The sequence below is a fragment of the Phacochoerus africanus genome, chromosome 1, assembly GCF_016906955.1.
Source record: "Phacochoerus africanus isolate WHEZ1 chromosome 1, ROS_Pafr_v1, whole genome shotgun sequence".
Classification (NCBI taxonomy): domain Eukaryota; kingdom Metazoa; phylum Chordata; class Mammalia; order Artiodactyla; family Suidae; genus Phacochoerus; species Phacochoerus africanus.
The window spans coordinates 231,370,917-231,385,530 of NC_062544.1; the positions used below are offsets into that span (position 1 = coordinate 231,370,917).

General features: G+C 38.4%; 1 protein-coding gene across 2 annotated transcripts in view; it reads right to left on the minus strand.

The window, feature by feature from the left end:
- Nucleotides 1–4,230: 4,230 nt before the first annotated feature.
- The window catches only part of DZIP3 (DAZ interacting zinc finger protein 3), a 130,526-nt gene continuing 120,142 nt past the window's right edge, over nt 4,231–14,614 (minus strand). Inside the window, exons 27-32 of one of the 2 annotated variants that reach the window (XM_047792914.1) lie at nt 13,006–13,131; nt 11,054–11,193; nt 9,496–9,616; nt 8,874–9,020; nt 8,680–8,784; nt 4,231–5,055 (exon numbers count right to left, since the gene is read on the minus strand). In XM_047792914.1, coding sequence (XP_047648870.1) covers nt 5,026–5,055; nt 8,680–8,784; nt 8,874–9,020; nt 9,496–9,616; nt 11,054–11,193; nt 13,006–13,131 — 669 coding nt within the window. In that variant the 3' untranslated portion in view covers nt 4,231–5,025. Of the gene's footprint in view, nt 5,056–5,356; nt 7,135–8,679; nt 8,785–8,873; nt 9,021–9,495; nt 9,617–11,053; nt 11,194–13,005; nt 13,132–14,614 lie in introns of those variants that run through there. The other variant, XM_047792925.1, reaches the window with a different exon arrangement.

The window sequence follows — 14,614 nt, forward strand, 5'->3', positions numbered from 1 at the left end:
TCTGTAGTGTTTCTGTAGGGAAATCAGCTGATAATCTTATGGGGGTTCCCTTGTAGGTAACATTCTGTTTTTCTCTTGCTGCCTTTAGGATCCTCTCTTTATCACTAACTTTTGCCATTTTTATTATGATATGTCTTGGTGTGGGTCTATTTGGGTTCAGTTTGTTTGGGGCCCTCTGTGCTTCCTGTATCTTGAACCCAGTATCCTTTAAATTTGGGAAGTTTCCAGTGATAATTTCTTCAAATATATTTTCCATCCCCTTATCTTTTTCTACTCCTTCTGGAATTCCTATTATGTGTAGATTGGCTCGCTTTATATTATCCCATAGGTCTCTTATATTGCTTTCCTGTTTTTTGATTTGGTTTTCTGTCTGCTGACCTGATTGGGTGATTTCCATTATTCTATCTTCCATATCACTGATTCGTTCTTCTGCATTATTCATTCTGGTTTTTACTGCCCTTAGTTCAGTTTGCCTCTCTGCCAATGAATGTTCTAGTTTTTCTTGGCTCCTCCTTATATTTTCTAGTTCCTTTCTGAGGGTATCTGCATTACTGTTCATATCTTCTCTTAATTCCTTCAGTATTCTCACTATTTCTCTTTTGAACTCCAGGTCTGTCAGACTGCAGAGATCTGTTTCATTGTTGACTGTTTTAGGTGAGTTCTCCTGTTGGTTTGACTGGGGGTGGTTTCTCTGCTTCTTCATCTTGCTTGTTGTTTTCTTTCTCCTGAGGGAGTTGTATTCTCCGTGATCGGGCAGTGTTTGCCTTGTCACTGCCGTGGAATGTTTCCTGAGAGCTGGCGTTGTTGGTCAGTCTTTTTTGAGGCAGTGTGGCTTTTCTGGAGTGTTGATGGGGCTAACAGGGTCTCTTTGAAGCAAAGGAGGACTTCCTGAGGGCAGACAGGACTGGGAGGTCCACACCACGATGGTAGCAGATTTCACTCTGTCAGGCAGAGCTTGCTCTGGTGTTTTTAGGCTGTGGGGTTCTTGCAGGGTTTGGCAGTGTTGGGCAGCCATTCCTCAGGAGTGCAGTGCCCCCTGGGGGATGGAGCAGCTATCTGGGTCACTGAGAACCTAAGAGGCTCTTCCCTAGGGCAACCCAACTCAGAAGGGCAACCTGAGAATGTAGGCAAATCTTTTCACAGTCTGGCCAAGTTTGTTGTAGCTTTTCTGGGCTGCAGGGGGTCCTGCCTGGAGCTGGCAGTCCTATGCAGCTGATCTGCTATATCTCGGTACCACCTGGGGGCTTGTGCAGCTAGCAGGGCCACTGAATACCCAAGAGGCTCCTCCCCAGGGCAGCCCAACTCAGAAAGACCATCTGAGATCTTTTCATGGCCCGGCCAGGCTTGTTGCAGCTTTTCTGGGCTGCAGGGGGTCCTGCCTGGAGCTGGCAGTCCTATACAGCTCATCCACTATAGCTCGGCACCCCCTGGCGGCTTGGGCGGTAGCAGGGCCTCTGAAAACCCAAGAGGCTCCTCCCCAGGGCAGCCCAACTCAGAAAAACCATCCGAGAATTAGGCTGATCTTTTCACAGCCTGGCTAGGCTTGTTCTAGCTTTTCTGCACTGCAGGCCTTTTCTCGGGGGCTGGTGGTGTTTGGTGGTGCTCTGCGGAGGTGTAGCTCCTTCAAAGGGCAAGCAGGCCTATGCAGGGACAGCCCCTGTGGTGGTAGGCTTCAGGCAATTGTTGGGGCCAGCCCTCCCGGATGGCAGGAAGCCCCAGGTACGGCGAGAGCGTAGCGGGTGGCGGGGATGGGGGGAGGGGATGCACTGGGAAGCACAGCTTTCTGCTATCTAGCGGGCTTGTAAGCTTGCTGTGGCATGGGGGGTATTCTATGGGGACCCACCCCTTCTTCTCTCCCCTCCCCAGCATGGGCGCAGACTAGGCTCTTTTCCCAGGTTCCCTCTGATGCAGCTTTCCACTTCCCCGCCCCTAGAGTATTGCTCCCTTCCTCTGCGACTGCTTTGTTTTCTAGTCTCCCAGGCAGTCTCTGCCCCATCAAACTTGACAGACCGGTTTCTAGACCTCCCAAGCAGTCTCCACTCCGCCCCGCCCCCCCAGCCCTTTCCGGGGGACTAACCTCTGGAGCTGAGGACTCGGTGCCCAGCCCCCACCCAGGCGTCTTAATTTTTGGTGACTGTGCCTGTAGTTCAGATGGTCCGTTCAGTTCTTGATCAGCTCTTCAGTACTCCAACTTACTGCTACACTCTTCTCTGCATCTGGAGATTCCTCTGGTTCTTTTGATCTTTCCCCCGTGTAGGTGACTTTCCAGGGTGCGGGATCCCTTTCTCCTCCACAGTTCCCCTTTCGGGAGCGCCCATCCCGCTCGGATTCACCTTCTCTCACTCTCCTCTTTTCTCCCGTTCTGCCCAGTAATGTCACGAACTTCTTGCTGTTATTGGAGTTTAGGTTCTTCTGCCAGCGATTTGTTGCTGTTCTGTGCAAGTTATTTGTTCTGTAGATGTGCTTTTTTTGTTGTATTTGTGGGAGAGGGTGAGCGTGTCCCCCTACTCTTCCGCCATCTTGTCCGCCTCCGATAGCCATTCTTAATTCCTTATTTTCATTACCTCCTTTTTGAACTTGCTGTCCCTTAGACTGCAGAGGTCTGTTTCATTGTTTTTTCCTTCAGGGTAATTATCCTGTTGTTTTAATTGGGAATGGTTCCTGTGCATCCTCATTTTGCTTATATTTTCCTACTCTGTGAGTTTAGGGAAAACAATTATCTAATATGGTTTTGAAGGACTATTTACATGCAGGAGCATCCCTGCATAGTTTGTGTGGAATTATTATTTTTTTTTGGTGTGAAGACTGCTTTTGGTTTGAATGCTTGCTGTGTCTTTCCTCAGTGTGTACAGGGTGTTAACCCTTTCACAGGTGGTGAGAAGGTACATGGCCTGTGTGTGCTTCCAGGCAAGTGTGGGCAGTGGGTGATGCCTGCAGGCAGAACCTAGTCACTTGGCCCTTGGCAGTGGTCCAATCCATGGGAAGGTGGTGGTGGCAGACTGCACCTGGTTGAAGGGCCCTAGGCAGTGATAGTGTCCACCAGGGAGGTGGAGGCAGTGCCCAGGGCCCTTGGCAGCAGCTATGGTGGGGTATGTATGTTCCCAGGGAGATGGAGGCAATGGGCAACATTTAGTTGCAGGGCCCTCCATTGCAGCAACCTCTAGAGTGACTGGGGTGGCAGGCAGTGCCTGGCCATGGGACCCTTAGTGATGGCGGGCTCCACCCACCTCTGGAGTCTTAGATGGTTGGTGGCAGTTTGCACCTGCCCCCATAGCTTGCACAGGAGGTGCCCTGCTTCCTGAGAGTCCACCTGTGCACAGAGAAAGAATTTTCTGTGGTGGTCCTGCCTTCCCTCCCCTGGAACTCATGAACAATGACACCTCATTTCTCTCTAGTAGTCCCACACCTCCTCCCACACTCCTTAAGCTGTGGTGGTCCACTCTCTAGCCCTCTCAGGCTGTTTCCACACAACCAAACATAGACCTCTCCCCAGGACTGACTTCTGAAGCTTGAGCTTCAGCACCCAGTCACCATCCGTGTCTTTCAGGCTGTGGTGCGCTGGGCAGTGGTACTGATCATATGTGCAGCTCTCTCTCTGCTTTGCCCTCCTCAGGTCAGCTGCTGCACTTTTCTCTGAGGCTCTGAGACTCCCCTCTCAATCCTGGATGATCTCCCTGCCAGTTAGGTGGCCTCCTAGCATGTGGAGTCCTTTCCTTTCCTCTTTCACAGCTCCCTCTCAGGAGTGATGGTCCCATCCTGATTCCTTTTTTTTTTTTTCCTCTTCTCTCTCTCTTTTTTACTTTTGTTCAACCCAGTTATTTGGAGGTTTTCCTGCCCTCTTTGGAAGTTTGAGGTCTTCTGCCAGCATTCAGTAGATGTTGTATGCAAATTCTTCTACACATAGTTTTAAAAAATTTTTTAATGTGTCTGTGGGAGAAGGTGAGTTCCACATCCTACTCCTTTACAATCTTGATCCTGGGTCTCCAAGAGCATTTTATATATGCCAAGGAGTTTTGCTAATTTTGAATGTAGTAAAAAATATTAACCGTAAGACATAATTCATCATCCATTCTGGGAAACTATTGAGAATAAAAGGGAACACTACTAATAATATATCAAGATAATAGGCATTAACCAGGACCATCCCAAGCAAACCAAGACATCTGAGGGAAAGATCAAACTTTTCTTAAAATGTTGTATCACTATTTAATTCCATGTCCAAAACAATCAGTAGATTTACCATCTGTGAATTATTATTTTGAAGAATATCATTGAAAAGGAAGTAAAAACTATTTTCTTGTGTGTATAAAGTCAATCCAAAATGGGGATGCAGCTATGAAGTACTGAAAGAGAACACTAGCTAGGGGACAGAAAGATCTACATTCAAATCTCATAATGCCATTTCATAGCTATGACCTCAGACAAAATTATTTTCCTCTTATTTGAGCCTCAGTTTCATCATATGTAAAATAAAAAGGATAGCATCTACTTTAAAGTTATTAGTGGATCAAATGAGATAATAAACACACTTGATGGTGTCCAGTAAAAGCTGAAAAATATTATACAGATGATCAGTGTATATAATACGTGTAAACATGAGGGAAAACATTACAAGATACATTCTCTGACAGTAGCTGCAGTCAAATTATTGGATGCTTACAGACTATCTTTGAGGTAAATATTATTGCTATCACTGGATTTCTGAGTAGGATGGTATACTGGGTCCTACAGCAGCCACAGGCATGACAGTGATCATTGTTTATAGAAGAATGATCACTACAGTTTTCTTTATTTCTAAATTGTACCTCAAAAAGAAATCCCATTACCTTCAGCATCTGCAGAATTGGATATGACTTTCAAGATCATGCTCACTATATATCAGCTATCCTATTAAGTCCTCTGGCCCCATCCTTGGAACCAAAAATGGCAGTTCAGCACCAATACAATCTTGCAGCCTGAGTTTGTGGTGGAAGCATGTGACTGAGTGTCAGGGTCCTCAAGCATTAAAACTGGCTCAGCTACTATTTAGCCACATGACCTCAGGACAAGATGTTCCTGTAAAATGAGGAAATATACCAGAAGATCATTAAGAACCCTATAAACTCTGACATTTTAGGATTCTAAGACATCTCCTTGGTGTTTTACAAGTCTAGAAGACTGCTGCCTTCTTGGTTAAATCCTATCCTTTCTTATAATAGAAGAAAAAGTTTAAGCACAATTTTAAACATAGATGTTTAAAACAGAGATGTCAGGTAGCTTTAGGATACAGTTAAAGTGATATACACAGATAAAATAGGTATTCATTTAAGAAACATTTATTCTTTCCCACATGAAAATGAAATTGCGGTTGTAAATATACAATAAAAAACATTTATTTTACAAGATAATTTGCTATATGATCATGACCTTGAAGTGTTAGACAAGATAATTATTAAAAGGCCTGTAAGTTCTGAATTGTGCAATTCTAAGACATTCTTGACATTTTACATGTCTAAATGACTGCCTTTATTTTGGTGTATCTTCCTTCACATTTTCCAGTCTATTCTCAGAGAAGAAAACATTTAGCATACAGTTAAAGAAATAGTAATTTTAAGTAGAGATTTAAAATAACTTTAAGATACATTTACACTGCAATATACAGGTAAAACAATTGCTCAGCCAGGAAACACTTATTCACAGTATGAATTTCATTAATTTATGGAAAATAATATGAACTAAGTAGCAATTCTCTTACAAGATAACTGAATGATTTTAATTTTGTAGGTAGAGACATGTACAACACTTACAGTATTTACACAATACTAATTTCAAAATAGGTTTTTGACTTCTAGAATGAAAGTTCTTGGTTACAAGCTTTAGATATGCAACTTAGCTCAGTAGGTGTAAACTCTAAAGAAGCAACTACATACAAATCTACCCTCCAGCCTCCAGCCTGAGAAAGTGAAATTAGAAACTTTTAAGGCAGGAAAAAAATTCCTCCAAAAGTATAAATGATTAAGGTCCAAAGGGCATGTTTACAAATGAACATGTTATTTATCTAAGCAAGTGACTTAATTTGCACCCTAACTTCTTTTCTTACTGCTTCCTGATTTATAATTCTGGGGAATATTTATGCTACACCTACTGTACAAGACATTGAGAACAGTAAGAATCATCAGACATGGTCCCAGAGGCATGCTGGTAAATGTTTAGTAACCAGCTCTTGAGAGGAAGGAAAGCCCTTCCTTATAGCATTTGCCAATTCCTGTGGTATAAAATACTCCCACTGTGGCAGATTTCAAGCTACCAACAAGTTGAATAACTGGCTCAAAAAATTCCTGAAACTAAGAATCACCTCTCCCAAGCTCTTATACTCCAGCTCCAACACACTACTGCTTGGAACCCACCTTCATGTAGTTTATAATCTATTCATGGGTACATATTTTAGAGTACAGAAAAGGATTGGGAAGATAGAGATAAAACATGAGGTGTAGATAAATAAAATATAGTTTATAAGCAATTTTAAAAGTTAAAAAAGAATACTAAAATAGGTGGAGTTTTTCCACTTGTTTACATTTATTTTAGGAAATTAAAATGTAATATATTTGAGATAAAGTAAAGAATGAGTGCAATCAGGAAAAGATAAGACATCCTAAGATACATGCCAACAATAATCATGTTTATGTTGAAAGAAAATACCTAATAAGGTAAAAGCAAATGTAATGTAACTTTTAAAACTCCATCTTCTTTGAACTCTTTCAGTTTGGTCCATAATCCTGAAGACCTGTCCTCTCCTCTTTGGCTGCAGCTTTGATGAGATTAGCTAGCTTATTTTGCACAATATGGAAGAGCATACTGCTTCACACCATTTACACTATCAGCTCAAATAAAAAGCAAAACTAAATTTCAGAGTCCGAAAATTGAACACTCAAATAAAAAGCAAAACTAAATTTCAGAGTCTGAAAATTGAACACTCAAATAAAAAGCAAAACTAAATTTCAGAGTCTGAAAATTGAACTTCCTTTGGCTAGTCACCCCTTTGTATCATATCTTGGGCAAGTGCCGCCTGGGGTGACCAGGAAATTCTTCTGGTAGCAAAACATGAAGTCTGCAGGTTGGGCATGTCCCCTGTTGCATCAGCCAAGGTCTAATGCACTAAGGAGCAAAAAGATGCATGTGAGTCCCTCAGGTGTAGCCTAGCAGAGGCAGCTGTGACTTTATATATCAGGGCTGCCAGCCAAAATGTTTCTGGTGTATCTTAGAGCTTTGCTTGGTGGAAACTGCTGCAATCATGGCACTCTGTGGTTTGCTGAGCAATATGGTTGGTAACAGCAAAATACCTTTTAGCCAGTTTATTCTATCAAGAGTCTTTCCCCATCCCCAACTTTCAGGAAGACTAGCAGTTTTTCCTAATAAGGAGGTTGAGGAAACCTATTATACCTTTTTTCTGGTTTATTATATATTATTCTCATTTATAATCTAGAAAAAGTCATACCTAAACATACAAATGTCGCTAATACCTTGTTATCAAGTGATTATGGTATTTTGAAGTTAAAATCCCTAGATAATGGATGCACTTTTAAGATTGCTATTTCTTTTCAGATTGCTATTTCTTCAGTAGAACTCTTTGGTTATGAACTTATCTATTAAGTCATTTGCCTGAATACTGACTCTCCTAAAACAAATCATTTTTACTTGAATGAATAATGGAGTGCCAGGTCAGATGGGAGAGGATTAGGAATAGGCAGTATATATGAGGCCCTAACTCTAACCCTAAAGAGTAACCTGAATTACCTGCTTTCTATTCAATGAGCAATGGCAAAGAATAAAATAAGTTTTGTGAAACATTTATTTTCTAAATGGGTCTTTAGAACTTTTAAAATTTCAGATGGAAAAATCAGATGGCTAAGTATCTATCCTGGAGATCTTTTGAGATTAGACATTCTGTGTACATCTCTTCTTATCAGGGTAAATGCAAAATATAATTCCATACCAGGTATCACATGTCTGAAATTATGTTTTATAGATAACGCTTGAATAAGCTGGCTATTGTTCACTTCCTTGAGAAACCTTTCTTTTGTAAGATTAATTTTTCCTGTGTCAAATTACATCTCTGCAACAGAAGATCTGGCTCATAAGTTGTATATCAGTATCATTTGCACAGCAGCAACACCAGGAGTTAATCTATATAAATGTCAAGAATTAACAAAAGATATGCCAGCCTCACATTTTTCTAACATCAAAACTCAAGCCTCTGCATCCTCAAAAGCACATACAGGAGCCTGGGTAGACTGTTAAAGTTAAGTCTTACAGTGGCTGTTGGCCATCATTAGGCATGGACAAAGGACACTATTTATAGCAACTCAGGGTGAAGTGGCACTGTTGCTAAACTGCCAACGGCCATGTCACTCACCATTCCTTCCAGTTCTGCTCAAAAGAACAGCTATACTCTGTCCCAATAAATCTCATCGTTGTCCCTTTCTCCTGCTAGGTGTACTGAGATCTGAGAAAGCACAGTGCAATCCATGGCCAAGTATGTGGAAACATACAAACACTTCTGTGTGGTACCCAAAAGCCCAGCTTTATATCCAGTAGAATTCATGATACAGCAGTGGATGATACATGAATATCACTTCAAGGACTGCAGTATGAATTTCACTTAGATGATTAATGGTAAAATATTAAAAAAGATAAGTTTACCTGAGAGTGGAATTTGTGTGCACAAGGCAAAACCGAGAGGTTGTCTGGAGAGAGATTCTCATGACAAATCACACAAGGCTCCTCTTCTTCTTCCTCATCATCATCCTAGAGAAAATACACATAAGGGTAATAAATTCAGCTCATTTCTCTCTCTTAAATTTAAATGTCTTTAGAATCAACAGTCTCAGTCTCACCAAATTATTGGCTCCTTCTAATTTGACAGGACCTTGTGAACTGAGGGGCTTCCGGGCTGGTTTTGAGGGCTGGACAGCATTAGCCTGGGGTGGCGTATGGTGGCTGGGTGAAACACTGTTTCCATTTGGCACTGATTTTCCTTGACTCTGAAAACAAGAATACGGCTTTCTTTTCTTTTTTTTTTTTTTTTAGAATTGTACTAAAACAAAAAGAGCTAATAGAATACCATAGAACCAGGGTATATTGAGAATTAGCAAAAGAGCAAAGATCACTCAGGTTCTTAAGAAATTGTGAAATAAATGTTGGCAATATAACCCAAATACTAAGAGCCAAGTAAAAACAACTCCAGGTTCTCTTTTAATTAAAACAAGTCTTTGCATAAAATTAGAAAAAATGAACCCTTTTAGAATCACTCAAAATAACCTAGAGTAAATTTCAAGTTTTATTCTAGAACGATCAGGTGGTGTGTCCCATGCCATTTATTAAGTTGAACTGTTTATTATTAATAGATGATTGAATATGACTATAGATTGATTTCCTGACCATGTCATGGAGATAATTGACATAGTTTACTACTAAAGATAAGGGCTAAAAGATATAGGGTTGGTTTGTTTGTTTTACCTGAGATCTCTTGGGGTCAATAAATTGGGAAATCTTGCAAACAATTTCATCAAATGTCAGTCCAGATAAGGACTTCCCATGAGTATCCTTCAATTTCCGTAAGAAATCTGTAAGCTCCTTTCTGGAAGAGAACAAGGAAAGAGCAGTGCTGATTTTCCTACTGCCTTTGAGGATGTGCTTTCCAAAGGAGATATAAAATCCTATCATAGGATTGCTGTATAGCATACAGATGTGACCCTTTAGATCTCTGGTCTAAAAAAGTGATCACAAGTCCATCTCCATTTATCTTAAACTAAAATGAAAACTCTTAATGTGCTTATTAATGATACTTAATGTGTTCATAAGTTCTAAATATTTCTATTTATTTTCTTTCCAAAAATATGTTTTAACTATTTCTAAAAGCTCACTATAGGAAAATTAATTTTGTACTGAGCTCTTTATAACATACGTCTCAATGCTCTCTTACTAAGGATTAAAGTATTCCCTTCTCTTACTTAGGATTAAAGTATCCCCTTCTCTTACTCAGGATTAAAGTATTTCTTTTTAACTATATTACTATTGGCCCCTCTATTATTTTTAATAGTTTTATTTTATAAAACTCAGAAACAGAAAACAAAGATTTAACAGAACAGGAAAGCAAAGATTAAAAGACAAATTATGTGATAAAAAATCTAGGAATATCTTAATCTATATGTTTCTTTTCAATTCCCATGTCCTACTGACTCTACACATTTTTGGTAGGATAGGATAGGATGATAAAGAATTTTTCTTTCTCAAATGAAGTATCATGTCAGCAGCCTTATAAAACTACTTTTGATTTTTTACTGTTTATTTTTATATGTATATTTAGAACAACTATATTACAATTTTAGTTTCATTTTCTATTCACCATTATATTTATAAAACCGTAATCTAATCCTGAAACATAACAGTATATATTAAATAAAAGCACTGGTCTTTAAATGAACATACTGGTAAAAACTAGAATTATTTCATTTGATACAAGAATAAAAAGAAAAGACACTTCATTTCTGGAGCAGTAGAATTAAATATCTTTCTGCTAAAGTCAGAACTGTGAAAAGAACAGTAAAATAATGATTTCTTGCATTTAACTATGTTCCCTAACAAAGAAACTATAAGGACCCTCAATAAAATTAAGGAAATAGGAAAGTAAAACCTGATGATGTTTGGGCTTCTATGGCATACAATTAACTTGAAATTCACTTTAGAAATAGTTTATTAAGATAATTATTGCAGCTGGTAGCATTAAAATTGAATAGGTTTACAGCTAGTTGTACTTTCAGTAAATGAGCAAACCTAAATTTAAAAGTTTATTCTCTCATACCTCACAACTAATAACTTTAGTGAAGAGGTTTAGCATTTATATGGAACACTATCCTTTCTTAATAAATTTAATTTTCCCTACCAAGGCAATGGTAAGAAATTATAGGTACTTGTGTGTATGTGTGAGAGAGAGGTATAGTTCTTCGTTGGCATAAAAAGGTTATGGAAACTATAGTGTATGATCTGTACTCAGCACTAAAAAAGACTAAGTTACCTGGTCTGTTGTGGAAAGGCAGTCTTCAGCCTGTCTGTAATCTTCTCCCAATTAATTATGGGAAGATCACTTCCCAGACCTGCACTGGGAGACATAGCTTCTCCCACTGATGCTGGCACCGTCCAGGCTATGCCAGCCATCTGCAAGGAGCACAAAATTACAACCCATCAATATCAGTTATTAGGATGTAAAGTTTCATGCCAACACGACATTTCCATACCTCAGAAAATGGGTAGAATAAAGAGGAATATTATATAAATGCTCCTTTTTTAGAATTTTAATCGGCACAAAAATATTTCTAATTGTTTATATTACCTTTATTTTAAAAATGGCACATTGCTAGTCTCAGTAACTGTAAACATATACAGAAATACATACAGGATGTGCATTTCTGAAAGCAACCTAGTTTTTTTTGGGGGTGGGAGGGGGTTATATCTACAGCATGAGAAAGTTTCCTGGCCACAGATCAAACCTGTACCACAGCAGTGACAATGGGGGATCCTTAACCCACTGAGCCACCAGGAAATCCTCCCTTTTTTTCCTAAAGTTTGTTAATAGGGGAATAAATAATTATAGCATGTCTAATTAAGTCTTTAAAAACAAATCTGAGCATCAGAGATTCCACAAAATACATCTCATTAAAAACAAAAAAGAGTCTATGGCATAGCATTTACGGTAGAACTCATTTTATATTAAAACATTTTAAAAATGTGTATGCACAGAAAAGTCTGTAAGATATAAAATAATCTATAAACTGATTATTTTCTAGGATTCAACAGCAGGGTAATTTTGCATTCTACCTGGTATATTATATATTGTATATATTTTGTGTATTTCTGTATTGCTTTATGATTAGCACACTACTTTTAAAATTAGAAAAATAATAAAGTTTAATTTTCAAACAACTAAATAAAGATGAGAATTCTACTAGAATGTCTGCCCAGTGTCTCATGAATGTTACAAAGGTGGTATGGAAATTGTAGTGACACCTTTGAGCCATGAAACCATCAAAGTTTTCCCCACATTTTATGATAGTTCTTTCTTAGAACCATTAAGATTCTAATTAATATTTGCTTATCTGATTACTAGAATAATTATAAACATGGCATCTTGTACCTAAGACTAGGGATTATTTTCAATTATAAGATTATTACTTATAAAAAATTAACTACTAACAGCCATTGAAATTATTCATACAAAGCCTGGTAAGTAGAGAAAAAGCAGAATATCCCCAGAAATCGAGGTTTGCCTCAGTGTCAAGCTTCTTCAGAGGAATTAGAAAGTAATCTTATAGAAAGTTAAGATACTTTAATATTTTCAATAAAATTTTATAGTTCCTTATAGAATGGTTCAGGAGCAAACCACATAAGCAGCCCTGTGATATCACGGTAATTAAAAGACATGGTACTAACTTGTTAAAGCCTAGATACTTTACATAAAGCCAGGCTCCATACAAATAAGTGAGTCCATTTGACTATATATATCAAAGGGAGCCTGTTAGCAATATACAGGTACAAAATAGATAAACATTGTGCTCTACTATACACACATATGTGTGTAGATAAAATTTTTCTTTAGCTTTGTGGCATAATTTGGCTTGTTGTGACTTGGCTTCTTTGCTTTTCAACCTACCCATCAATCATGCTAAATTAAATTATCTGTTAAAATTATCAATCTAACCTGCTTTGTGGCCTGGTATAGAAGCAAAACTATAAGCGTTCTCTAAGATATTTATCTCTGTATCCAAAAACTAAGGTATTATCACTTAAGGAAAGAATTAAATATGAAATACGCTTAACTCAGTGCCTCACATGAAACCATTCGGTCATCACCCCCATCACCTTCATCATTATTTATCAAGTAAATGAACAAAGAGAAGACATTCATTTTGGAAGTCCATCATAGTGACAAAAAACTTGTTGATGTCTATTCCACCAAAAAGGGCTCTGTACCAGGGGATGTCTAGGTTGGCCAGTTGCGGAGATGACTCCAGAACAAATAGCAGGAATTTGAGGAACAGTGAGTAAAGGTCTAAATAAAGATTCTTTCACAACGGGTTTTCCTAGGAACTGCTGCATCTGAAATAGAAAAGAGAAAATAAAAACAACCCCCCCACATATTTGTATATTTATATAGTCAATGATCTAAACTCATAGAGCAATGTTTAGGGAGAAAATGATTTGAAACACAGGTACCAGGCACAATGTTGTCATAACATTAGTTAAATATATGAATATTTGAAAAAGCAAAGGGCAGTAAAATATATGAAAAAGGAGAGAGAGAAGAGAGCTGGGTTCTGTCCTATTTTCTCTCCTACCTGGGTAAACTTGGATGCCAAATTATTAATCTATAAAATAAGAGGGTTGGGTTAGGTGATCTTTAAAGTTCTTTGCCAACTGGAATAAAAGGACTATGCAAAGGAACTCCTCAATGAGTACTGGAATAAAAGGACTATGCAAAGGAACTCCTCAATGAGTCCATGCTGATAAACAATACTGACCTTCAGAAATTCCACTAAAGAACCATAGTTGTCTATAGGAAATATTTTGCTATTAGGTATTGAAGGGACCTTGTACCATGTGGTGGAGTTCTGCTCTTATGTTTAGTTCCAAGGACTACAGAAAGCTGAAGTGGGGTGGGCCTGGGAGATAAACCCTGCTACAGTGATTTGTCGTACAGACATGTCTGTGGGTGTTACTGAACATCCTCAGGGGGTCATAGAAAGCTAGCCCTTAGAGTCTACCAATGGGATGGACACCTTATTGGCTAGACTACAGAAGGGGACAGGTTTATTGAGTATCTACTGTATGCCATGTCTAGCACTGGCATAAAGCAGAAGTTCAACTATTTGTTGACTTTAAAAAATGAACATCAATATATCATTTAAGTAATGATCCTGAAACCAGCAGGCGAAACTTAATGAGGAGCATTATAATGGAGAGATCAAGATGACATTAGATTCTTAATGTCAGTAAATGGGAGACATTATGTGTCCTCTGATGTGTATATACACCAACACCTATAAAATACTCTTGCCAAAAATAAGGTACCCAATTCTAACCTTCCAGATCTAATGATCAGTTTATAGGAAATAGCATAACATGTATAATGACATCAGAAGGATGTCATCAATTACATTAATACTTTAGGAAATTAATTTTTTAACAAATAAATGACATAAATAAAAGGGGGGTTGGATAGCTCTTACAGATTTAAAGGAAAATAATCACCCAAATGCAAAGTATAAACCTTGTTTGGATTTGTTTTTAAAGTAATGGTAATTATAACCAAATTGGAAATACTGTCAACTACTTAAGAAAAAGACATTTTTGATACAATTAGGGAAGTATAAATTTTAATATTAGATATTAAAAATTATAATTTTCAGGTAGTAAAATGGTACAGTGATTATATCTAATAAGACCAAGGGTCCTCATCTTTTAGGAATACATACTAAAGTACAAACAGATGAGATGATATGATATGTAGGGTTTACTTTAAAAATGTTCCAGTGGGGAGGAAGAAGGAGACATCATGAAACAACACTGACAAAATGTTGGT